The sequence below is a fragment of the Lissotriton vulgaris genome, chromosome 3_1 (genome assembly GCF_964263255.1).
Source record: "Lissotriton vulgaris chromosome 3_1, aLisVul1.2, whole genome shotgun sequence".
In the NCBI taxonomy this organism is placed as follows: Eukaryota; Metazoa; Chordata; class Amphibia; order Caudata; family Salamandridae; genus Lissotriton; species Lissotriton vulgaris.
Window position 1 is genome coordinate 197654562 of NC_141689.1, and position 27533 is coordinate 197682094.

Consider the following 27533-nt stretch of genomic DNA (forward strand, 5'->3'; position numbering starts at 1 on the left):
CTGTCACATGTATGGCGGAGGCAGCACATGGCACGTGTGGCACTGCAAGAAATTGAATGCTCTGTCACATGTATGGCGGAGGCAGCACGTTGCACGTGTGGCACTGCAATAGATGGAATGCTCTGTCACATGTATGGCGGAGGCAGCACATTGCACGTGTGGCACCGCAAGAGATGGAATGCTCTGTCACATCTATGGCGGAGGCAGCACATTGCACGCGTGGCGCAGCAAGAGATGGAATGCTTTGTTCACACAGACGGAAGAGGCTTCACACATTGTGTGATACACAGTAAGTGATGGGTAGCAGTGTGCACATGTATGGAGCAGGACACACATATCGTATGCTCCACCAAAAGAGATGCCATGTTCTGTTGCATGAATGGAGGAGGCTGCAAATAGTGGGCTCATTCTAATAGACGTATTTTTTCTGTGGGTGTAGAAGAGCACACAAGAAGAAGACACATGCTCAAACTGAACCCAATTCACAAAGCCAAAAATGTGGACACACCCATAATATACAACTACAACAGACTGCTAACCAGTGAACACAGTTTCTGGGCTTTGGACTCTGCAACATCTAGAAGAACTAGGGCTGGAATCCATGATCATTACAGAAGTAAAACACGAGTACATACAGCTTGTAAATAGAGCAAGTAGACACATTCTAATTGTCTTTAGAAAGGATAATCACTATAAACTGTAAATGCATTCACATAGCGCAAACTACCCCTGACGAGGCCTTGAAGCACTTTAAGGCTTCGAAGTTCAGATCTGTCAACTTGAACCATTGCAGTGAGATCAGTCTCCAAACACAGGACGCAGCCCTGAAGCAGCTCTGGCGCGTCTGGGAGACTTTGAGCAGATATTCCTTCTCAGACGTCACATGGATCTCAATTAGGGGTAGTCAGGGGTAGCAGCTGCTAGCCCAGACTTTCCCTCTGGTAGCCCGTCACCTATGTCCTGCTGTACCAGATCCTTACTATATGGGGCGTTGCTGGTGGAATGACTCTTTTCAAACAAACAGAAAACAAATTCCTAAAAAATCTTTATTTTCATTATCCAGAACGTTCTCTTCCTCTGTGAGATAGGATGCTGACCAGCTAAACTGTGGTACCTTCCAGCGCATGACACCGGCAGCGCGTGCCAGGAAGTGCCACCCCTCTCCTCATGTCAATCCTCGATCCCTCGTTTTATGACTTTACTAAGTGCTTCCAGAAATCAAAGGAACAAAACTCTATATATAGGCATTGAGTGCACCACTGGGCTAAAATTCCCATTTTTTCCCAATTCCCGTGAACATCCCTTTCCTCCACCCATTGCAACCAACTGGACAGAGAAACTTACTGCCTGTGCGTAGGCGCCATATGCTCCGAACTGGATAGCCATTGGGTTAAACATGCCCATCTGCCCAGCCATCTGCTGCATGCGCCTCATTGTGCGCTCCTTGTCTGTGTCGGCGAACTTGACCACCAGGCTCGAAGACGCCCCCTATAGGAAAGAAACAAAGGAGACGTTCTTGTAATGTATTCATGGTTTGTGAACCTGCATGATAATTTCATTCACTTACTGAGACAAGATACACACAGGGTATAGCATATCACATCCAGAGGTGAACTAATAATAACATGGGGTCCCTCCTTAAACATGCCAATGGATGTAGAAGGAAATACACAGACAGCTTAGAAATAACATATACCTATGCATCAAATCAAAATGACCCTACCTGATGTAGTTTGAGAAGAGAACACATTGATGAAACCCCAAATATTGTTCAGATGCTGTGGTCAATGAAGGATGCAACCACAGACACAGATGAGCCTTGCTCCTGGATAGGCTTAGAGATCTGATGAAAGTCACATAGCCCTGGTTGGCTCTATCGGCATCTATTTCTGAATGAGCTGAGGTGTCCTACCATGCCTAGCGGGTCCAGGGAAGTAAGCAGTGTATTGCACAGAAAAGGTTTCTATGTAACACACTAATCCACTCAACCCTACTCCATTCTGTTCTACAATACAGTCTCCTACACTCCTCATTATACAACACATTTTTCTTCAAGACTCAGCTATATTCAACAATAGTCTATTCTATACTCTACTCTGTTCAGAAATACACTCTTCTATACTTCACTGTATTCATCAATGCACTCTTTTATACTCAAACAATACACTCTTCTACATGTCATTCTGTTGAGCAATACACTTTTTAATGCTCTTCTCTATCAAGCAATGCACTGTTCTATGCTCTGCTCTATTCAGCAATACTCTTGTATACTCCACTTTATTGAGCAATACACTCCTCTATCAAACAATATACTCAGTCAAAATACACTTTATTCGATTTTTGTTAAAATCATAAAAGGCAAAAACATACATATATATTAAAAACATTTAAAAAGTACCCACAGTTCATTTGGTTTTTACATAGCATCCATAGAAGAGTCACTTAATTAATCACCATAATATATACAATAAAATAACAATTAGTATATTAATTTTTAGTTTAAAACAGTACAGTTCTAGGGATTCTTTTGTTTCTACCTCTGAATGCGGCTGTTAAAAAACTTGCTACACAAAAAGTGACATATGCATCTGGTAATCTTTGGAGATAAAACAAGGCTGGTCTCACTTGAATGAAGCCCAGTGTTTTCAGGAGGGGAGTTAGATATTTTCTCCTCTCAGTATTGTAAAATGCACAGAAAAACAAAAAATGGAAAGTGTCCTGATTAGAGAACTGGTCACACTCACAGGGTGGTGCATATTCCGGTTTGCCCCACGTAGGAAAGATGCCTAAAGAATAGTGGATCAAATTCATTCTAAATCTGGTTAGCAAAAATTTATGCAAGGGTTTAGAGACATATTGCAGGTATGGTTCCATCGAGGGGGAAGAGGACAAAACCAAATGTGCTCTTACTAATGGTTTGATTACTTCAGACTCCTCTCTCTCTAAGCGTGTCCTCCCCTGGAATTCCTTCTTGATCCATGCAATGTCAGCTTTCCTGATTATTGACGGTGTTGTGTACAAGTCAGGTCTCCCGAGGGCAGTGAATGATGACTTTATATATCTCAGCCAAGCTATTTTCATTGCCCCCTCCCTTGCAGTCACATCTTTAAGGATTGTGTGATTTAGGGACAGCTCGGTATTTAACCAGGTATTGGCCCAAAAAAGTAAAGGGGCCATTTTCAATCCATCTATGATGTAAGGTAGGCCAACTTCCTCATGTATGGAGTAAGTAGGCGTGGAGTTAGGGACCGACAAAATTCGTCTGATAAGTTTATTCTCTACTATCTGCACACTATCCAGATTAGTATAACCCCACAAAGCTGCACCATATGAGGCTATCTGCACCATATGAGGCTATCTAATATACTCTTCTATACTCCACTGTGTTCGACAATACACTCTTTAACGCTCGACTTTATTAAGCAATAGCCTCTTCTATATGCCATTCTATTTAATAGTACTCCTCTTTACTCCACTCTGTTTAGCAATGCACTCTTCTATACTCCACTTTATCGAGCAATACACTCTTCTACACTCCACTCTAATAAAAAAGACTCTCTTCTATTCTTCAATCTATTCAGATGTACACTCTTCTATACTCCACTATATTCAGCAATATACCTTGTTACACTCAATTATGTTTAAAAATACACTCTTCTACTGTTTATTAAATTCAACAGTACACTCTCCGATGCTCAACTTTACTCAGCAATACACTTTTCCATACTGGATTCTGTTCAGCAATACATTCCTCTATACTGTACTTTATTCAGCAATACACTCTTCTATACTTCACTCTATTCAGCAGTACTCTGCTGTACTCCACTCAAATCAGCAATACTCTATTTTACACTCCACTCTAATCAGCAATGCACTCTTCTCCACACCACTCTATTCAACAATGCACTCTGCTATTTTCCATTCTATTCGGCAGTACACTCTTCTATACTCCACTATATGCAGCAATACTCGCTTTTACACTCAATTCTATTCAACAATACACTCTTCAGCGCTACACTTTTTTCAGCATAACACTTTTCTATACTACGCTCTATTCAACAAAGCACTCTTCTATGCTCCACTTTCTTCAGTAGTACACTTTTCTATACTCCAGTCCATTCAGCAAAACAGTCATTTATGCGCCACTCTGTGAAAAAGACCCTATTCCATGCACTATTCCTTTCTATACTCCGCTCTAATCAACAATACACTATTCTACATACCGCTCTAGTGCACAATACACTCTTCTACACTCCACTCTATTGCACAATACTCTTTTTTACACTCCACTCTATTCAGAAACACGCTCTTCTGTACTCTATTCTATGCAACAATATGCCACTCTATATTGCACTCTATATAGCAATAGTCTTCTATACTCTACTCTATTCACCAATGCACGCTTCTATAATCTACTTTATTCAGCAATACTCTGCTATACTCCACTCTGTTCAGCGACACACTCTTCTACACGCCTCTCTATTCAAAAACACTCTCTTCTATACTGCACTCTATTCAACACCTCAGGCTTCTATGTTCTTCTCTATTTAATACACTTTTTTACACTCCTCTCTAGTCAACAATACTCTTTTCTAGTGCAAATTGAATTCAACAATACACTATTCTATGCTCCTCCCTAATCAACAATACAGTAATTCATAGTCTGCTCATAAAATAATGCAGTCTTCTACACTTCACTCTGTTCAGCAACACTATTCTAAAGTCCACAATATTTAACAATACCCTATTCTATGCTCCATTCTGTTCAACAATGCACTACTTTTGACTCCGCTCTATTGTTTCTAAAAACAAGGAGAGAAAAGCCAAGGACCCAGAACAGAGCCTTGAGGGACATCGCAATGGAGAGGGCAGTCTCCAGAGCATGAATCCTTTAAAAATCAGAGTTGGTGCTCTTTGAGAGGTAAGACTGAAACCATTACCAGACAGCACACAAAAGAGAGTGGGGTGAACTGAATTAATCATATTTGTGGAATAACATACAACATTTTAAACACATAGAAAACAGTGAAACAACCAGCCTTCTCTGCCATAATCTGCACTTTTCTGCTTTTGGGCCTCAATATTCATTTTAAAGGCCTGTTTGTTGGACATTCCAGACTGCTGGAACAGTGGATCTGTGAAATAATAACAGGTCAATGAGATCTGGGTTTATACCACAGGTTCAAATCCCAGCAGAGCCAAATCAGTCTATCTGAGTGACAATAACCACTCTTATATAAACTGCAATAAAATGGCAACACTGTTGTAGAAATCACTACTCACACAATTATTATTCTCCATGTACAGCTTCCTTTTCTTGTTAAATCTGTTTATCAGGAGAGCTCTCTGCTTAGTGTAATTTTTAACAATGTCGTTTCAATGTAAGTATCAAGCAGAAACTTGCCAAAGCCATCATCAGAATTACAAAAAGAAGTGTGGGATAGACTGGGCAACCTTCAATCAATGGAGCAAACAGGGGATAGGTATTAGAACTGGGGATGTAATGCTTCATTTATGAGTAATTTCAAAAACAATCCAGAAATTAAGCTAGAAGCACACCCTCCAGGCATGAAACACAACACCAATGCTCAACATTACATGACCCCGCTACTAACGCCCTTCCGCATCCTTGCAGCTAAGAATGACAAGCAAAGAATGTCTCCGCTAAGGGCTCTGGGTCCTTGACAAGCGCTATGGAAATGCTGTGATACAATTACCCTGTCAAGTATGCGCTAGAATAAAAGTGAACAAATGACCTTTACACCGTCCACCTACTACTTTATCTTTTTGTCTTAGAGCTCCATCAGAACATACATGTTACTAATTAGTTTATCTTACAATTACAGTTCTAAGGACTACTCTGTATTGCCGACATATGATTTTTATCAGTTTCCGTAAGCATGCACTCAACATTTGCATCAATGTTGGTAGAAGATGGAAACAATGGTCCATAGATTTATCATATTTGAGAGGTTTCATCCCATCAGGGCCCATGGAAAGGATTATTGGAAATGCAGGGGAAGTAAAAAAATTCTGACTCTTTAGATCACATTTGGGGATATTTTATATTTATAGGTGAGCTCTGGCGCCCTCTTTGGCCTAGAATTGACATGTTATAGCATGAGAACTGTGCCCCATGCCGGCTTCGCTCAATATGACATACAATCTGCATTTTGACGCAAACGAGAGTTTTTCTTTGTCACACTATGTTGGCTTGTTTTCTTTTGATCACTTCTTGAATATCTGCCCAAACAGAATTAGGTTAAATCTGTGACTATCAGAACAATGGCCGACATGAAAGAAAGCCTCTACAATGCCTGGCAGCAATACAGCAAGCAGTCCTTTGCTATAGGATGAAACAATTTGAAATGGCAAGGGATTGTTCTTTCTGACCTGCCACTCTCACTCCCCCCGCTCGCTCCCCCTGCATGTTCGCTTGCTTGCTAATAAATCTATAACCACTTGAGCCACGCGGCGATGAACGAGGAGGGAAATGAATGGCTTAACGAAACAAAGGCGAGAGGGAGATGAATGCGCCATTCAAGAATGTAGATCAGGGTGCAAGACTTATTATGGTTCTGAGATGGAAATCAGCGATGCCGGCACTGCGTCGGAGGCCCTCGTGCCGACTGCTTCCTACTTTTTAATCACATGATGCCGAATATCGATCTTCCCAAATCACAGTCTTAATTGCAGCTCATCGACATGCGCATATTTTAATGCATATAGTCCCTGCTAATTATCACCCGGCTCCAGCCTTTAATTAGATTGCAACATTCATTTAATTAACCCTGATCCGAAAGCTGTTTGGTAGCCTGTTTCTAATGATCGCTGGCTGTGTTGTGAGCAGCACGCAAGGAGTCATGCATGATGTTGGCCCACGCATGAAGGACTCTTATGCAGACCTCTCAATCAGTCATGCCCACTACACTGATGTAGATTGATATTGACTGTACTTGCCTTAATATGTGGAGGTTGAAAAGCCCTCTGATCCTGTCATGATGGGACTGATGGACCAACCCAGTGCAAGTGTCAAAGACTCATTAAAAATACACTCAGGGGCCTGTGCCACTTTCTTCACTGCTACAGGTGTGTACCGGGCCCTCAGCAATTGACGTTTTGGGATGGAAGTTAATTTGCAATGTCAACTGCATGGACTACAAAGGTCCTTGAACTGACACCTATCCAGACTGTGGGGTCCTGAATGACACGTACAGCGCGTAGACGAAACCGTGAAAGGCAAACTTAATCACAATTGCATGGCATCAGGAAATTGACATATGAAGTTTAGGTCAGTAACTTATTCAGGAGGGAAGTTGGATGCTCTGTGGTTCAATCAAGATATTGCTCACTTATTCAAGAGACCACACACAGGACATAACATTCACACACAGTATAAGCAATGCACTTAGGAGGACAACCCCAACTCTAGCCGAACAGCTCATCCATATAGCTTCACCTCTGTAATCTGGAGAATGGCCTCTGCCCAATTGATAAAAACCCCATTGCATCTCATTCTGTCCAGGCAGATCAGTAACCTAGCTGTATTTCCCCTTAATTACCAGATGTTAAAGTCTGCAAATAAACCCTTCGACGTCACCTCCAGTCCCCCTTGAGTTTGCTATTTGCTGTCCTCAATGTGAGGCAAGCAAAATAGGATGGAAAGTTTTTAAAAAATCACAGAGTAACTTGTAGGAATGTATTACTTCTTGATTTGAGGAAAGTATTTTAACTTCCTTGGGTTCAGGAAAAAACCGAATTCAAGTCTGTTTGATGTGTAGTCTTTGGAGGGTTATCTGTGTGGATTGTCGCTTGATCTTTCTTTATAGCGCCCAGAGTCCCTCACTGACGATGGTCCTCACACTATCTGAATGTACTCCTAGACAGCTACTATTGATTTTTGAAGAGCTAGTAAACTAACAAGAAGTGACAAATATAGGGGACCAGGTGGAAGCTCTAGAACTCAACACAACTAGAGGACACAACTCCCAAAAGATGACACAACTTTGGGATTGCTGATATAAAAAGAAATATCAGAATATTGAATTCTTGTAGTATCAAACGTAAAACTGATCTACAAAGGTGGCGTAGAATGTACAGATTAAGGCTATTATAATGGAGTTAAGTGCAGAGAATGGATTCCTATTTAGCCGGTATGTACACATTAACCAACTATTTAAGGAAGTGAGTGATAATGTATTGCGAATGTTACTACATGCTAACTCGTAAGCCGCTACAAAGTATGGGCAATGCAGAGAAAGGCCTGCTCCATTTGTTATTCTAAAAATATGACAATCTGGGTCGCAAACAGTCCTGACCTCTCTCCATACTCCCTTGTGCCACCCCCATCCCCTCCCTCCTATACCCCCCAGTAAGTACTGCTACTAGATAGTGAAGTTTAAATCCACTGGGTAGATGACTTCATTAGGTCTCACTACGGGCTCCTCTTCGTAACCTAGGTTATTCAGCATCTGTTTGCAGGAGTTGCCAGAATTAGGTGATCAGACCCAGAGCAATCACAAGAACGAGCCAGGAGCCAGACCAGCACGGTTGTATGACGTTTCAATGCATGCTTTTACAACGCATGCCAATACGACGCAACTTTTACAACACAAGTTGTTACAACGACTTGCGTTGGGGGGCACTGGATAGTGAATAGTTTAATTTACTATTCCAACTCCAGTCCCCGTGGATCGTAGGGAAGGTGTTGGATAGTAATTAAACTCTTCCCTATCCTAGAGCGCCCTCCAGCGCAATTCGTTGTAATGACTTGCGTTGTAAAAGTTGCGTCGTAATGGTAGTGCACTGTAAAAGTTGCGTTGTAATGGATGCCAGCACCAAACATTGCACACTTTGCAATGGTTGATGGAGCATTACCTCAGTTTTAATTTTGCTTAAAAATGAATTTTGGCCCACGGTCCAGAAGATGAGGCAATCCAATTAGTGTGACCTACAACCAGGGGTACAGTTCATACTCTGAAGGAAAAGAACCATGACTCCTTCATTGTGTCTTATCTAAACTCCACCCTTGCCATTAGTGGCCGAGGTCACCCCTTTCTGACTGCCTGGAAACATGGAAGCAATGACAGACACATAAAGGAAACCACAGAGAGAAAGGTTCTGAAATCCTAAAGACCAAAGAGTAATAGAGCCTGACTTACAATTGGGTAGCAGACGAGAAGTACCTGATTTGTGGAAGGATTGCTTAATTCAGACAATAATATACCAACATTTCCCCAAGTAAACTAACCCAAGGAGAGGGTAAACTCCACTGGGGGGTCAATTAGGAGTAAGCGTTCCCTTCATAAAGCGGCAGATATCTCATTACCGACCAGCTTTAATGCAGGCCTACAATCCAGATCAGGTTTCTCCAAAGTCAGTCCTGGAGGGCTGGATCCATGCCAGGTTTCTAGCATATCCCCAGTTGGATAAACGTAAAAATCTGGCACGGCTCTGACCCTCCAGGAGAACCCTAATCTAGATCATTGCAAACGCAGACTTAGCATTGTAGCCCTCACAGCAACATAAAACAATATGGGATTAGCCAACACACAGGAGGCTCCATCATCTACTCAGCCATTGATTTAATGAACACCAAAGACATCTATGAAATGAAGACCTTAGAAATGGATCTGCACAGGATGGCTACAAAGACACATGTAACACATGCTGAAGCATTTTGTGAACTAAATCAGACTAGAATCTGAAGAAAAAAGATGTATTTGATGGACACGCTATTCATTACCACACAGACCAAGACTGTCCACAGAGATCTGCTTTTCTTGGGTGGCCGACACAGCCTGCTAAACATTATCGCTACTGTGTGACCTACACCGCGATGCAATTGCTACCTTGCAGTGTGAGTCTCTGGTGATGCCCTTAGAATTTCATAGACATTCGCTTACAAGGCAATCTGCAAAGTCACTGATGCATTCACGCCACAGACAGCACTGCTTGCCTTCATTCCCCATTAGACTAAAGTATATATATTGTCAAGGAGAGTTATGCAATGCAGGTTTGCTACTCGCCACAAGCTTCCTAGATCACATGCATAAGAATCAATAGTCTTCAAAGGCTATTGGCTTATGTTTATGTAATGGTATTTGTATTATGTAAACCTAGATGGGAAGGAGTACAGTACTGCTTAGTGATAGAGATGGGGCAGACCCTAAGGAGGGAACCATTCATGGTTATGTGCAATAGTACTGGGTAGGGATGGGAGTTTGGTTTCAGGAATGGAAGGCAGAAGAAACCAGGGGACCCACCAAAGATTGATGACGTGCTTTCTGAAGAGGTCAGTTTGAAGCTACTTTCTGATCTGCACGAGTGATGGCGCAAGCCTGATGGGAGGAAGAATGTTTGCCCAGACCCTTGATACGTAGAGGAAGCAGGCTAGACTGCCGTTGTTCTCATTTCTGCACCTCTCGATTGCAAGCTTGGGGACATCACGACTCCTTTTGTCATGCTGGCTGCAGGGTAGGTTGGGCTTTTGGCCAGAAATGCTGGTGCAGCAGTGGTTGGTTCTTTGTCGGTGATGCAGCAACTTATCATGATGATTCTGATGGGAGGTTCGGCCCTTGTAGGCCCATTAGAGTTGGGATATTTCCTCAGTTATTTGAATGCACTTTGAGCGGGTCAGCGTGGATGTAGGAAGTCCATGGCTAGGGGTCTTGCGCCCTGTCTGGTGGACGTGGGCTTGTCATTCTGAGGTCAGCTTCAGGTAGGTAGAGTTTTACCTTCTTCAGTAGCATAACCCGTTACCATACAGCTATGTTTCTATGACTATGCGTACTATGTAGGGCAGGTTGGTACCTGCTACAATCAAAATGGCTTGATGTGTCTTTAACCAGGTTCCAGTTCATGCTTTCATTCCACCATTTTAGAGGCCTATGACATGCATTTGATGACACGGATACAGCGATTACAATATACTAGACAATGTATAAGAGGCCAGGCGATGCAAAATGCACACTGTAGATTATGTCACACAGGTGCAGCAACAGTACACCTGTATCTGAAGAACAGAGAGCTGATATGAACTGGATGTGTATGCATGGTTGGCAACACCCTACTGCCACGTCACGATTAGTAACAAGACAACATGTGACAGGGCACGCGTCCAGACAGGCTATATCGGTGAGAGCACAACTGGTATCATCAGACAGAGATGCATGTGCCTGCATCAGAGGATTTTCAGAAGATAAGGGCCCCTCCAGAAGGTAGAAATATGATGCAGGCACAAATATACCCCATGCTAACAATCATTATGCACAGTAAACCCTCTGCTAGGCTAGGAAAACACTACTTTAACCTGCTTAGGTATGAAGAACATAGATAGTAATGGGCTCCCCAGTCATCTTACACTAGGTTCAGCAGGTGCCCAAAAGAAGGGTTGATCCACTACCGCATGTAATTGGCTGTTTCCTTATTAGTAGTAACACATCTGCTGTGGTCCACCCTCATGCTTCAGGCCATGGGTGTATCCTGTATCCACATCAGTGCTGCTGATGTCACTGAGGGTAATTTCGCCTTATCTTGCTTTAGACAGTTTGCCGGCACCTGGCTGTCTGCCTGGTTGTAGTTCTGTAACCTTCTCTGCGGTTGGTGGGACCTCCTGTTAACCCCTTCAGAAGCTCTAGTCTCACACCCAACCACAGCACAAGCAGAGTCGAACCCGCTGCTATTACCGCTCCGCTCAGTTGCTACACCTCAAACATGGCTGCTGATAGTGACCAATGTTCTCTGTAGGCGAGAGGAGCCCAGGATCCAAGTACCCATCAACAGTCTGCAGGTGTTCACTGATATTCCAGGCTCCCCTTTGCACAACTTAAATACTGCAAAGGGACAGGTGTCAAAGAGTAGTTATTTCAGCTCTGCTGGCCTCCAATGTTATCTATACGAGACAGGCATTCGTCGAAGGAAGCCCTGCGGGGGACGCGCGTGATGCTACCAGGACCTCTACAACTTTTCGGCGGCGAGCTCCTTTTTGTTGATGTAGTTGGCGGTCCCTTCAGAGCCATAGAAGGACATGATGGAACCAATTAGCTCCCTTTGTCTAAGACGAGGATGCAAGGCCTGCGGCCGGGCTCTCCCTCTTATCCCATTTGGAGGTAATGAATTCCACAGCACAGAACAGTTTGAAGGAAGGGAACAAACGACAGCCACTGCAGCCTGCCAGGTCCCCCAGGGGCTCTTAGCTGTCCTAGCAGCTGCCTGCAAGGCTGCAGAGATGTGACTGGAGAGAAAAAAAAGCCGCTCGGATGAGTGTGCAGGCCCCACAAGGCCGCCTCGTGTGCCTGCATGATTCATACCCCCTGTCAGGCTGTCGGGCTGCCTGGCACTCTCTTCCAGGGGTGGGGAAGAGCTGATTTATTAGCTCATTTATAGAACAATGGGGAGGGTAGATAAAGTGTGCCCTGTGCCTCAGTGCATCCGGAATTAAAGGATGGGCTGTAATGAGATGATAATGCTGGGCTCACGGACTTTTAAACCCAGATTAAGGGCCTCGTTTGAGGTTTGGCGGGCGGGCCACCAAACCGCTGGGGTGCAGAAACCGCGCCTCCGTTGCCCCACCCTCAGCCGACCAATGGAATGCGTGATGTTGGGAAGTCCACCATACCATGGCGACAGGGGGATGGACCCAGGCGCATTTTTATGTTTTGCAATGACAAACCCTCAAAATAGGAGTGTATGGATTCAGGATGCAAGACATTTATCATCAGATGTCCTTTGTAGGAGATTTCAAAATGGGGTGACAGTGCTAGAAGTTCTGTCCTAAACAGGATGGGGGGTTGCGATGCCGCACAACTGACAGTATCACAGCAGTTGCAAATGTGTTTCATCTGGCAGAGAAGCACCCCATCACTAAATAAGGGGGGGAAAGAAAGAGGTGGGGGTGATTTTGTCAGTAGATTGCCCATTACTACCCACCTCTGAGGAAATCATGCCAGGCTGGGTATTTGAAAGGGCTTCCTCAATATGCAACATGTATCACCCCAAGCAGTGGCCATGGAGGTTAATGCAAGCAAGGAACTGGGCCAGCCTAGTCCAGATCTTGACCCAAATGATGAGAGAAGAAGGGTTTGGTACCCAACATTGCCTTATGATAATTCTTTCTCAAGCCATAAAATGTTGACCATAGCGAGACAGTGGGGGTTGACGTGCCCAGAAATAAATAAAGACTGGCTGCTGACAAAGACTGCGAGCTCTGTGAGGGCTCCAAAGTGGACTCTAGATGTTGTCTGGCTTTCAAAGCACTATAACCAATTTTTTTAATTTTTTTTATTTTTCTTTAGCACAAACTCGACTCAAAGGTATCAGAGAACTTTACATGAGCACCAGTTGTGTTACAGACTGGCTCATTCATTTTTTTGTAGGCATGGGGCGATTAAGTGATTTGCCCACAATCACAGGATGTTGAGCGTCCCTGACGAGACTCGAACCCGGGTCCCCAACTTCGAGGTCAACCGCTCTAGTCATTAAGCCACACCCTCTCTCAAATCCTTTGCTTTAGATTGCCATGGTCGACTAACAAATGCTGGAAATTAGTTACTGGTGCAGATAGACTTCTGTGCTCTAGACTCACACACATTGTACAATTTGTTCTCACTGACACAGTTGATATTTCCTATGATTAAATAAAACCATTTCCAGGAATTATATTTTTCTAGAAACTGTGAAGGTGAGCTTCTAGTAGTCAGTTGTTTTGACTGGTGATGCAAAATTTCCATCCAGTCTCTTTCCTCGAGGGGTCTTCTGCAATGGTGTATCTCTTTTCATGTGTTGATTGGATATACAAAGGGACAAGGTAGGACTACAAATGTGTCTAGGTTGGTCCATTAGTGGAGATTTAGAGAGACGGTCTCTGATGATTGGAGGATATAAGTAATCAGCCATGCTGTTGGGTACCATGACGCAAGATCTATCTTGAGCCTACAGATCACGGATGAGAAAGGGAGTGCCACGGATTGAGATGTAACTCATGGACTCAGCTATGACAAGGTGACAGGACCTTCACAAATGGGTCACTACAATGCTCTCAGTCACAATACACTACATTGCAGCACTGATTTCCACATGAAAGCTTGTAATCCCATTTTGTTTACCATTGACGTCCTCCAGTTTACATCTTCAAGGAATGACCCGGAAGATTTGTCCCCATTAAACCTTACAGTATTGCCCCACCATGAGATAATGGGTCTGTTAATATCATCACTTGTAATTGCGGATAGGGGCTGACTCCTGTTTCTGGCCCCATTAAAAGTTACACGTCACATGTAGTAAGGCTCTGAGTCACTCCAGTTGGGTGAGTTCTGTGCAAATCTTTAATATGAAAGAGGCCGCTGCTCATCCCAGCCTGAAACCCATGGAGCTGACATCTCTGTAGACCAGAGCCTCCGGCCGCGTCGATGCCCTACGGTGAAGGATGCTTCTATTTCCCGGCCTCCTTAGCCCTGGTCATTCCTCCTGCCTTCCTGGTGCTTTTATAGACCATGGCCTTGCAGAGATCAATAAACTTTTGGAAATGTCCAGAATATGTGAGCAATATCCCAAGTCCAAACTTTGCATGGAGCCCCGGAAGCCCCTGGGCCAAGAACAGGTTATTGGCCATTTGAAAGCCCGGCCAGAAGTTGTCAGGAACAGGACTGTGTGTAAACTTTCATCTTTGAGTAGGGTTGAGATGGAATCTTGCCTTTTTAGCTCCCTGGCTGGATCCACTGCCTCATGAACATGAGGGACACTGGTTTTTGCCTGACAATGGATAGTTCTGCTGAGCGCCTAAGGTGGGCTAAAACAAGGAGACACGGCGACCCGTTGTCAACCACATCATTTTAAATGTTCCTGGGTGTGGGCGCGTCCAATGGCAGGCCTGGGTCGTGTGTACACACTGGCTAGAAGCAGATTTACATATGATGCAGGGCCATTCTGGCATGCACAGGCCTTTTAAACTCTCATATGGGTGCATTTGTGCTCCATATTCCTTCTAAATCCCCCACAGACGCAGTTTCTTTGTTTGTTGCCCCTGTGAGCGGGGGCATCAAGGGAGGGGTTCGCCGTGTCCCACGCTCTCATTGTTTTCTTAACTCCGCCATGTTTTAAATTGTCTGTGAGTCTTTTTTTGTCTAAAGGCAGTTGGAGTTGACAAATGGGCTCCATAATGAACTGCTGTTGAGGGAGGGGAGATCTCCACCCATCTGAGGGCATTAACTGACACTAAACTGAGTGTTATTGACTCTGCATCGATTATTTCCCTCATCCTCTAGGAAGGAGCGCTGATGAATGCAGGATGACATAAAATAGCTCCTTATTCACGGTGACTCACGAGGGAACTAAAAGGCTGCAGGGTGCTTTGCAGAGCTGGACTGACGGAGGTCTCCCCCCCCGTCATAGAGCGCCCGGATCCCCGGGCTCCACGACTCGCCATGGGGTTGGTTTCCACTCCAGGGGGGTGAGCTCTACGCTCGATGGATCCCTACGCGCTGCCTCTTTGATAGTGCCATGAAGGCTTGTCCTTGTTGGAGCTGGTGAACTCACTTAGCCTGGCACTCTGTGGCAATATATCAGTGCGGCATGCTCTAGAGCTGACCACCTGCTGGGCTGAGCCCTGCACAGAGGGCACAGGAGGAGCCCCTCCCTCTTGGACCTCCGGTGGGCACAGGAGGAGCCCCTCTCGGACCTCCGGTGGGCACAGGAGGAGCCCCTCTTGGACCTCCGGTGGGCACAGGAGGAGCCCCTCTCGGACCTCCGGTGGGCACAGGAGGAGCCCCTCTTGGACCTCCGGTGGGCACAGGAGGAGCCCCTCTCGGACCTCCGGTGGCCACAGGAGGAGCCCCTCTTGGACCTCCGGTGGGCACAAGAGGAGCCCCTCTCTGATCCATGGTGGGCACAGGAGGGGAGGGGTCATGAAAGGAAGGAAGAAAGTACAGTGGGGGAGGGAGGCAGAGCACGAAGGAAGAAAGGGAGGGGCGGAGGGAGGGAGGGGAGGGGAGGGGAGGGAGCGAGGCATGGAGGCAGGCAGGCAGTGGGATAGAGAGGCAGGAAGTGAATTAAGGAGGGAGGGACAGTGGGGGAAGGAAGCTGGAAATAAGGAAGGAAGAAGAGACCTAGGGAGGAAGGAAGGAGAGAAGAAAGGAAGGAAGGAAGGAAGGAAGGAAGGAAGGAAGGAAGGAAGGAAGGAAGGAAGGAAGGAAGGAAGGAAGGAAGGAAGGAAGGAAGGAAGGAAGGAAGGAAGGAAGGAAGGAAGGAAGGAAGGAAGGAGATACGTAGGAAAGGAGGAAGGAAGGAAGGAAGAAGAGAAGGAAGGAAGGAGGGAAGGAAGGAAGGAAGGAAGGAAGGAAGGAAGGAAGGAAGGAAGGAAGGAAGGAGGGTGGGTGGGTGGGTGGGTAGGTAGGTAGGTAGGTAGGTGGGTGGGTGGGAGGAAAGAAAGTATGGAAGAAACCCTGAGCCCAATAAAACATGCTTCGATGTCATTGAAATAAAAATGCAGAAGTACTGAATAGAATGGCATAAACCCTTATTTTGAACCTATGGTTCTCAATCGGACAAAGGCAGAAGCAGATATACCTGTCTAAAAAAATATGTCAGGAATAACTGGCTGCCATGGCAACCCACGCTGGGCAGGGAAAAAAAAGCTTCTCCCCTAGAAATGATAAAACAGGGACGTAATTTGAAGTCACTCCCTTATGGGGGAAGAGCGGTGACAGAGGCTGCTCGGCTCCTGTTAATTTTCACAGTACAGCTGTCAGGGGCTCTGTAAATAGTCCTCGACCGAGCCAACACTTCCCGTGCACACCCCAGCCGTTCAATTAACAAGAGAGAGGAAGAAAGGGCGCGCGGCCCTCCATCACGGCGCGGTTTATGAAAGTGTACACAAATCTAATTACAGGCCCACGGATCCCCGAGCAACTCGAGTCCTGGGCTGTTTATATCAAAATAACTGTCCAGAACACCTCGCCTGATCTCTAATATTGGGCGCCTCGCTGTGCGGCGCAGAGCAGGGAAGCTGCCCCCGTTTGTGCAGCAGGTGCAGTGGCACCTGGTCAAAGAGGCCCGAGGGACCCACTGAACCCTGGTTATTGGTCGTTCATAGACCAGTCACGGGTGGGGACCCTTTCCTTCCTTGAACTAGGTCCCATGACACACTGGCTACACTTCTGGGGTAGTGCATTATATCTGGCTGGCCCACCTCTTCCCCTGCATTCAACTGAGCTCACCCCACCAACCCCCGCCCCCCCCTCCACCCCCCGTGTCGACTGGAGACTCAAACTTCACTGTACGACGTCAGCACCAAGTCTGGTATTCATGACTAGACCACAATGTAGGGTGACGAGGTTTTGAAAACCAAAAACTGGGTCATTTCACAGAAATAGAGGAAGGACTACTCTTTACATAAGCCAAGGGGCACAGAATGACGTAAATGACAGCACTCATCTGCATTAAAAGATAGACGAGGCTCTGCGGAAGTAAATTATAAACTTTAAACCAGTATCATGCATATTAATTAAATTGGTTTCTGATAAGAACTTCTAACTAACCACACCTTGAAACACATAACAACCTGCCTCCTCTGTTTTCAGTCAACCCTCTCTGAAAGCCAGGAAATCTGATGGTACAGCTGGTGACAAACCAAGGCTGTCAAACCCTCAGCTCAATCCTGCGTAGCTGTGGCACTGAGCAGTGAGGCTTACACAGAGGAATACGTGTATAGCATTTAAACAGCACCAAAACAATTGAAAACGAAATCAACATGGCACTCAAGAAATCCAGCACCAATTTATAAAAATATACTGTATTTTTATACGATTTTAGGCTCTAGAACAAAAAAGATCCACCAGAGGGTTTTGGAGATTTAGATTTTAGAAGCAATAATAAATAATTGCAATTTCACTCAAACCGCGAACAAGCCGTGGCGAAACCAACTAATTGGACACAAACTTTTTCAAGGAAAACTTAGGGAAGTGTCACTGCAGTCTGTTAGAAGTACCTGGGATGGCCAAGTGTGCCAGGGAGCCAGTCAGAGGAACCAGCAAGGTCCTCCAGAACAGTTTCCTACGCAAGTGAAGCAGTTCTTCAGCAGTTCCAGGCACTTTATTCACGTTGCAACGAGTTTCTATGGATTGGTCCTGATGAAAGGGATGAAGGATGCTGAAGGTGCTCTAAGGATGCTGTGGATGTGAAGCAGTCAATGGGGGTCTTCCTGAAGTGATTCCTTGGTCCAAGAAGATGGTGAGGGGCAGGGCTTTAAGTGGGATGAAAAAACTGGGGGGGTCTCTCAAGGGGGCGTGGTCAATGTAATTAAGGGCGTGGCTTACTAACACGTAAGCTAAAAATCTGTGCTTAGCACACAGTGCCGCCCGACTGGTATTTTGTTGTTTCTGTCATTGCATCTAGATATATGATACAAGTGAATCCTTACAAGAAGTCAGGACTATTGGCTTTGTCAATGTCTGTTAATTGAATAAGATAAATGAGCAGCAACTCTGGCTTGTATATAATATTGAAAAAGCTTCCACATAAATCCCTACTGATACCACGACAATGTTGCTGCTCCTGAGTTCCGAAAAGAGAAGAGAAATCAAGAGAGAAAACGACTCTCTTTAAAGGATTTCTCTTCCTCTATAACGCTTGGAAAAAAAAACTTACCTCCTGTGCCAGGGCACAAAACAGAGCCCGATAGAGACCCGTTTCGAGGCCTCCTTAAAAAAACTGCCGGTGCTCAGACCCAGAGAGACCCGGCCCACTTAAAGCCCTGGTGAGGGGTCTTGTTTGTTGATGTCCCATGAAGTCCTTTCTGGTCTGGCCGAAGTCCAGTCATCCCTGGACTATCAGTTTCCCACTATAGCGGTCAAAGGTCAATCCTTCCTGGTTCGGTAACTTCCCTTCTGAAGGTCCCAGTAACTCTCCGATAGTACTCCAGGGCTCAGCCAACTCGGGTGCAACTCAGTGTATTGGGTCTTGGTCCTCGGTGCTGCACGGTCGCGCTAGTAGCAGCTTGAATACTTTGGGCTGCCAACTTTCCCCAGCAGGTTTCATCAGCTGTTGGGTCCCTGTGCTGGGAAGAGGCTGTTGAGCTTGCCCTTGGGAGTTTCAAAGGCAAAAAAGTGACAGCTTTGCTAAAGCTGCATACTGCAACCAGTTACATTCATTTCGAACTGAGATACAAGTCGGGCTTAATATAACAAATGTATTGATATCATGGAGTGTCCACTTTGTTCGCACAGTTCCGGAGTTAGCACTGCTGAAAGGTCAGCATGTAACCCTGCACTCGCCAATTGGGCAACCAAGTCTTTCCACAGTAAAGCAGTAGTTTTGCGTGTCAGGCAAGACATTTAAAGTACATGTCCTGCCTGTGCCATAAGTTGCCCCCTGCCTTTAGGGGTCGGTGGGCCTGCGAGAGGGGCGACTTACACACATGTCTATGGGGAGTGGGTGCTTTGAAATTGCTTTCAAAGTCGAGCTAGCAGTGCACGACTGCTTTACCAGTCTGCAGTGACGGACTCTTTTTACTTGGGGAAAACCCAGCGTGGCACAATCAGTGCTGCAAGCACTGGGTACCCCTCCAACTTACATGCCCAGGGTACTATGGTACCATTTACTGGGAATATGGGCACAGCTAATTCAACATACTCTTTAAGGGCAGGGCCCTGGCACTGAGGTCTGGTTAGCAGGCCTCAGTGCACTCAGTCAAAAAAACAGTAGCATCAGTAGCATCAGTCAAAAAACCTGTGGGGTGACTATAGAAATAGTAATGATTAAAGAGAGTCATCATGCCGCAGCTCTGGAGGGAGTGACCGCAAAGGAAGCTCTTGGGGTTGTGCTTGTGGAGCCACCCATGCACAAAGTGGCACACCACTAAAGCTGCTGAGTGGCACTCAGATAACAGTAAGACTATCAAGTACCTTAATAATCATGCTGGTGAAGGTGTAAAGAAAGTCATAAAGAAAATGCTGAGAACTGACAAAACTACATACAGTCAAATCAAAGCAGCCTTGAATCACAAGTTCAATCCAATGCCGAATGTAGATTACAAAAGTTACATCTTCAGTCAAGAATGATAGAAAGCTGACAGGACATCGACAAAGTTGTAGAGAGACTGGATACACTCTCCAAACACTGTATGTTCAATTAATTTAGTGATGAGGAAGCTATATGTCTCAGAGTGATTGACGGATGTCAGACTTGTTCAGACGACGAATGCTGAGAGAAACTCTTAGTCTGGAGCGAGATCTCATGGCTGCCAGAGCTGAAGAACATGCTGATTGACAAGCTGCTAACATGGAGGCGCCGGAGGTGCCCAGAGTGAGTCAGTCATGAATGTGAAAAGTAACCTAAAGCCCAAGGCAGAAGGACCCAGTGTGATTTTTTCACAGAAAAAGCAGTGGTGCTTCATGTGTGTATTTTCGTTTCCACCCGAAGATACATGTCCCGCCATGGGGCAAATCTGCAAAGGCTGAGGAAACAAGAAACATTTTGTAATGGTTTGCAAGGCGAAAAAAAAAGTATGTGTCATGACTTGAAGACAAAATGGCTGCTAGAACATTCCAAAAGTGGCGTTCAAAGCACGCTCATAAGGCCAAGCGACCACACCAACTGAGGCAAATTGACACCAAGTAAAGCCGATCGACATCTAAATCTCCATCAAATAACTCTTCAGTATCAAAGTCAAGAGAAAGTGAAGAAGATGGTTGTGTCTTGTTGATGTTTACCTCAGAGAAACAAGCGCATGTTGGACTGACCAACTGTAAGGAAGAATACGGGTCCAAGAAAAGTCGACAGGACAAAGAGCCAAAGTCATTCAAACATTGGTGTATCAATAAATATTATTCCTCAGGAGAAATATAATAAACTGTCTCCATTGCCCCTACTTACATCATCAAAATCTAAAGTGTATACGTGGTCTGCAGTAATGTCGCTAAAAAGTCAAGGCTCATTTGTAGGAGGGATGAAACAAAGGAAAACAAAAGTACAAGCACCCATTCATCTACTTCAAGGTACGGCATCAAGCGCCTCTTTACTCAGCTTCAGCATAGCTGCTGATATGGGACTGATATCTGTGAACTATAACATGAATGCTCATCATGAAACAGTAAGTCAACTCCCTTCATTGTTTCATGGGCTGGGAAAACTTGAGACTATGAAAGTCCAATTACACATTAATGAGGACTTCCGTCCTATTGCTCAAAGACACAGATCAATTTCATTTCACTTAGAGGAAACTGTTGAAAAAGAACTTGAATCCTCAATGAGCATTCCACTGGTCCAAATCCGTGGGTTTCTCCCATAGTGATAGTACACAAAAAGGACAGAGAAGGAGCTGTAAGCATCTGTGTGTATATGTGTCAATCGAACGAGGCAATTGAAAGAGAAGAACATCCAGGTCCGCACATTGCTGACATCATAACACAATTGCATGGTGCAAAGGTATTCTATCACCTTGATCGGAATAAAGGATATCATCAGCTTGAACTCAAAGAAAATTGCAGATACCTTACAACCTTTTCGACATATGTTGGTCTGTTCCTTTACAAAAGACTATGGACCTAATTTAGATGTTGGCGGATGGGTTAGTCCATCACAATGGTGACAGACATCCCGTAAACCGTCTGCCAACATTGAAATCAGGCCCTAAGTTTTGGTGTAGATCAGCTGCAGAGATATTTCAAAATATCATTCGAATTATCATGCAGCCTGTCATGAATGCTTTGAATTATAGTGATGTCATATTGGTTTTCGAAGCAACACAGGAGGAGCATGACAAAGCTCTCATGCAAGTGTGTCATTTGCTTACTGATACCAGTTTAACCTTGAATGCAAAAAAATTTAGTTCCATAGCACAAAATAAAAAAATTATTTTGCGATAACTTTTCTGATGGGTGCATGACATCCGATCCAGCTAAAATGCAAGCACTGTCAGCTGACAGTCCCCCATTAGATGTTTCCATGTTACATTCATTACTTGGCAGGGCCAGCAATTGCTCTACATATATATATGAGACAGTGCCGCTGTCAGTGCGCCATTAAGAGACTTGACAAAAAAGAATGTTTCTTTTCTTTGGTCTCATGAATGCGAGCAAAGCTTCCATAAAATCAAAAATGCTATTGAGAACGATACTGAAATGGCATAGTTTGATCCAAAGCTTCATACTGTGGTTGTTGTTGATGCTGCCCTGTCGGGTTGGACGCCATCCTTGCCCAGCAAAGCGGACGCCCAAATGCTCGAAGAGGTATTGTGGCATATGCAAGCCGAGGTTTGTCCCAAAATGAACGTGCTTATTCACAACCTGAGAAAGAAAGCTTAGCAGTGTTGTGGGCTTGTGAACATTTCCACATATTCTTGTAAGGGAAGCCCTTTACACTTGTGACAGATCATCAAGCATTGGTGACTATCTTTGGCAATCCAAAGGCAAAAATGCCTCCTCACAGTGAACGTTGGTGTCTGCGATTGAAAGAATACAACTACACCATTGTGCATCATCCACGGTAAGATGAGAACCATGCTGACTACTTCTCACTAGTTCTTCTACAGTGTCCTGGCACCTATTCTACGATGGCTGAAGCCTACATAAATACCATAATGAAATCTAGTACCAAGCTGCGTTTCATTAGAACAATTTGTCACTGTCAGAAGTCAAGATAGTGACATGCTAAAATAGAAAGACATTATTACACATCAGTCTTGGTTCCCGAACCCTCAACCTCATACCAGTGACAGTGAAAACCTAGGCTGCAGTTCCAAGTCAATTCCCGAGACAAGGAGAAACTGGGGGAAGGACACCATTGATACTATGGTACCTATGCTTCAAAATGCCCCCTCCAGCTGACGGGTGACCCAAGAGATGATGTATCCAGCTGGGTTACCGACGCCTTAGATAGAGGAGCCCCTCCCAGATCTATGATGACATCCTCTAGGAAAAAACCCTCAGCCCCTTGGTTTTCTATGAAACTACGAGCAGAGAAAAGTCTATGTAAGAAACGTGGACGTTCCTGGAGACAATCATGTGACCCCGAGGCCAAAAGCTCCTATAGAGAGGCTTTAATAAACATTCACAGACTTAAGCGTAACACCATGTGGGACTACTTATCTAACAAAATTAATCTGTTGTACAGTTCGGCTAAAGAACTTTTCAAAATTGTCCAATGTTTCACTAAACCCATGGCTTTAGATAATACTGTGACTCCCTCCCCTAGCCCCTGTGCTGACTTGTATTTTTTTCAGGAAAAACCCAAATAATGTACTCTTCCTTCCCCTCCAACATGACTTAGCTTGCACAAAATCCAACCCCTGATCTGCACGATTTTTGGTCTGAATTCCATCCAATGCCACTTGATGTGTCTTTCGAGGAATTATATAAATGTAAATCTCGATCCCCGGGAGACCCCTGCCCAGCTTAGTTTTTTAAACTACTGGCCCCCTGTTTTAATGCCCCCCTGAACCAGATTGGAACTCTTCCTTGACTACTGGTATCTATGCAGTGGTATGGAAACAAGCCTTTCTACTGCCAATTCTCAAGAAACTGGATGCCGACCAGCACAACATAAAAACTTTAGACCCATCTCTCTCCTGCGTGCTCTAGTTAAAACTGTGGAGCAGGAAGTTCAAAGACAACTCCATGAATCCTTAGAATTAAATAATCAGTTTCATGACTCTCAATCTGGCTTTTGAGCGGTATATAGCACGGAGACAGAATTTCTGGAAGTTGCAGAAAGCGTGCGTAGGCTGTGGACCAGGGCAGCTCAGCAATGCTGGTGCTGCTTGACCTGTCCGCAGCATTCAACACTGTGGCCCATCCGATTCTACTGGAGAGACTCAAACATCTGGGAGTACGGGGTACCACTCCGCCCTGGCTCCAGTCTTTTTTGGAGATCTGCTCACAACGTGTATTTCTGCGCCCGTATGTTTCCTCCCAGAAGCCTCTGGTATATGGGGTCCCTCAGGGATCGGTACTGAGTCCCTTACTTTTTAATGTTTACCTCATCACTCTTGCCACTTTAGTTGAGACTTTCGGAGTGAACGTGATCTCCTCCGCTGATGACACCCAGCTGATGTCCACGTTCAAAGAACACTCCGAGGGGCCTTTTATCAACTTTAGGCAATGCCTGATTAACATTTCTGCCTGGATGACTTAGAATTGCTTAAAGTTGAACACAGAGAAAACAGAGGTGCTATTTTTCAACCAACTGGTCCCACCACCCTCTAAGCTCTGGTGGCCATCAGAGCTGAATTCTCCACCTATTCCGGTGGATTCGGCTAGAAAACCAGAATTCAACTTCGATAATGATCTATCTTACAAGACTCAGATTCGCCAGGTCTCCTCTTCGTATTTCCGGAAGCTGCGAGCTTTGAGGAAATTCCTTCACTTTCTCCCGATGGGGTGCAGGATGATCATAGTCCACGCATTGGTTACATCTCGACTGGACTATTCTAATAGTCTTTATTTAGGACAACCAGCCTATCTGGTCCGCAGGCTGCAACTAGTTCAAAACGCTGCGGCCAGATTGATTAGAAATTTGCTGTTCCGCCATCGCATCTCTCCCCATCTGCGGAGCCTTCACTGATTGCCCGTCAGTAGAATAGAATTTAAGGCACTTACTCTGGTAAACTGAGACACCAGGGGTAGGGCCCAGCCTATCTGAGACATAGATTGCAAAATTACAAGCAAGACCGGGTCCTGAGATCAAATCACATGAAGTTGCTCACTACTCCTCGTTTCCGTAAGGGCAAGATTGGCGGTAGAGCATTTGCAGTTAAAACTTCGAAGCTCTGGAATGCCATGTCTCTCCACCTCTGCTTGATGGAGCCAGAACCGGCCTTCAGGAGAGCTCCTTAACCTTACATAGTGTTCTTCATGTGCCTTTTAGCGTGAATCTGCAGGTAGCCGTGCACTTCATAAATTTCATTTTTATATTTATAATACCAGAGGTTTAAAAATGTCAAAGATTAGCTGTCTGTTACTCAGAAAGGTATTATTCTAAGAGGTTCGCAAATTGTCAATCCGGAGAATCTGCGACAACAGATAATTGAAGTAGCCCATGAAGGACATCGTGGAATTGTTGCAGTCAAATGAGATCACTAAGAACTGAGTCTGATTTCCACTTCTTGATGAGAGAGTTGAAAAAGAATTTAAGGTCTGTCATCTATGCAACTGCCTGTCACTGAAAAACACTCAACACACCTTAAAAGTGTCAGAGTTTGCAACACAGGGAAAGAATTGGCGTTGACTTCTTCCGTCCGCTTCACAATGGACATCACCTAATGGTCATCATTGTTGAATACTCCTGTTTTCCATTGATAGAAGAGCTCTCATCTATCACTCAAGATTAGATGCCATCTTTGTGATATAGGGTATTCCTGCCTTGCTAAAATATGACAATGGTCTACTTTTTAACAGTCAAGAATTTAGAGACTTTTTCTGTCATCTTAACGTGAAGCATCAGACGAGCACACCACTTTGACCACAGACCAATGACCTTCCCGAACGTTTCATGAGCACTCTTGAGAAAGCTGTTCCTCATGCTATACTAGAAAAGCTTCACCATAAAACTGTCTTAAATTTGATTATTCGAGCTTACCGTTTGACCGTTCAGTCAACGACAGGTGAAAGCCCTGCAACCTTGATGTTCGGGAGAACCATGACGACCAAGTTACCTCAATGGACCAACAGAAGATCAAGTACTGAGGAAGGAACCTACATTAAAGACAAAGACCGTAGGAGGGAAATGAAGGCCTATTCCGACAAGCGTTGACATGCAAAGGACATTACGTTCACTAGAGGAGATTGAGTACTTGCTTGTCAGCCTAGAAAACGAAAGTCTGATGCTCCTTTTGATGCTGAAACATTTCATGTTGTGAGCAGCAAATGACACATAGCGACTGCCAAACGTCATGGGAAGTCCATTACGTGAGATTTCATGCATTTCCGACTTGTGGCTCATCACTTGTCAGGCACTGATGTCAATGTAAGGACTGGGTCTGAAAAGACAAGTGAAATCGCCGTAACTGCTGCTGTTTCTACATCTCCAGCGCCGGTCATGGACACTTATACTTCCAGTCCCTTAGTTTCCGAAGACTCGGTCGGGACATATGATCAAAGTGCCATGAAGGCTCACTGAAGAGCTATGATTGTGTTTATATTTGTAAAAAAAAGTACTTTTTAATTTAACAGAGGAGGAGATGCAGTGTTGAGATTCAGTGTTGTGTGAGTTTGTAATGACGGAACCCTTGTGGCTTCTAATGGACTCTGTAGAACTGTGACATAAGCATTAGAGCGGAGGGAAGTGAATGCAGGTTTGTGGTTACATGCAGAAGAATAAAGATGTGTTATACCAAGCTCTGTGTGTGGTGTAGTTATTGCTGAGTACCCGGGCTGGGAAGGACGCTACATCCATGAACTGACAAGAATCACACAGTGATCTGAACTGATCTACATGAACTGACAAGGTTCACACAGTGATCTGAACTGATCTACATGAACTGACAAGGTTCACACAGTGACCTGAACAGGTCTACATGTACTGACATCGATCACACTTGGATTGTTACCTGGTTAAGTCGTTGAAGTACGAAGTCTGCTGGTGATTCCTCTATGAGGAAATTTCCAGTGAATTTGATGAATTCTTCAGGCTTTGGGGCTTTGCCATGGGTTGACATTGAGGGGCAGGTTTATCATTATTTTACGCAGCGCAGCAAATCACCTTGCTATGCTGTATGAAAGGGCTGGAATGCACAATATTTAACATAATACGGCGCATTCCTGTCCTTTCCTTGCGCTGGCGCACAATGTCCTGCGTAGTGCCAATCCAGTCACCCCTGTGCCATGGTGCAAGGGTGCCTGCGCTGCAGACAGGATTTTTGTGCGCAGGAAGGCACACCTTCCTGCACAAAAAAAATAAACTGGGGCATTTTCCTCTGTATTTCTGTGCTGCAGAATGCAGTACACATAGAAAGAGGGAAAAAACGAGGAGACATAAAGATATCTGTCCTCGTTACGCCTCACCTGGGGAGGCGTAGCATTTTGAAGCTCTCCCGGGTCTGCTAGTGATGGTAAATCTGTGAATACACTGAAATCAAGGGGTGCATGCGTGCGAACACCCATGCTTCACCCAAGGTATGCCTCTCTGGTGCAGAGTAACGCAACGCAGCGAATTGTGCTGCGTTGTGTTACTCTAGATTTACCAAGCCACTCAGGGCCACGCGCGGTGACTTGCGTTGCTTGCTGAACCTGACTTGGTATGTGCGTCGCTCTTGCGCCCCTTGCATAGTGCAACGGTGACGAAACTCAATGGTAAATCTGCCCCAAAGTTTAGAAAACATGAATTCATTCACTTTGGTGCACAGACTAATACCCTGCAGTAATGAAAATGAAATGAAATGAAAAGTGGATTTATAGAGCGCGATTGCTGCCCGGGGGCGTCCAAGCGCTAGCTCTATTACCCGGCTCTGTCTTTGTGGAGCTTTATTTTAACTCATCCTAAATTTCTTATTACTATTTTGAAAACAAATGACGAACATTCGGTAAAAGTGCCAAGCACCTGGG

At 44.8% G+C, this 27533-nt stretch overlaps 1 protein-coding gene across 12 annotated transcripts in view; it reads right to left on the reverse strand.

Annotated features, from left to right (window-relative positions):
- Positions 1 to 27533, reverse strand: part of CELF4 (CUGBP Elav-like family member 4) — a 1334281-nt gene that overhangs the window by 214112 nt on the left and 1092636 nt on the right. For all 12 annotated transcript variants that reach the window (XM_086960321.1, XM_086960314.1, XM_086960320.1 and 9 more), the window contains exon 6: positions 1345 to 1488. In XM_086960321.1, the coding sequence (XP_086816447.1) occupies positions 1345 to 1488 (144 nt within the window). The remainder of the gene's footprint in view (positions 1 to 1344; positions 1489 to 27533) is intronic.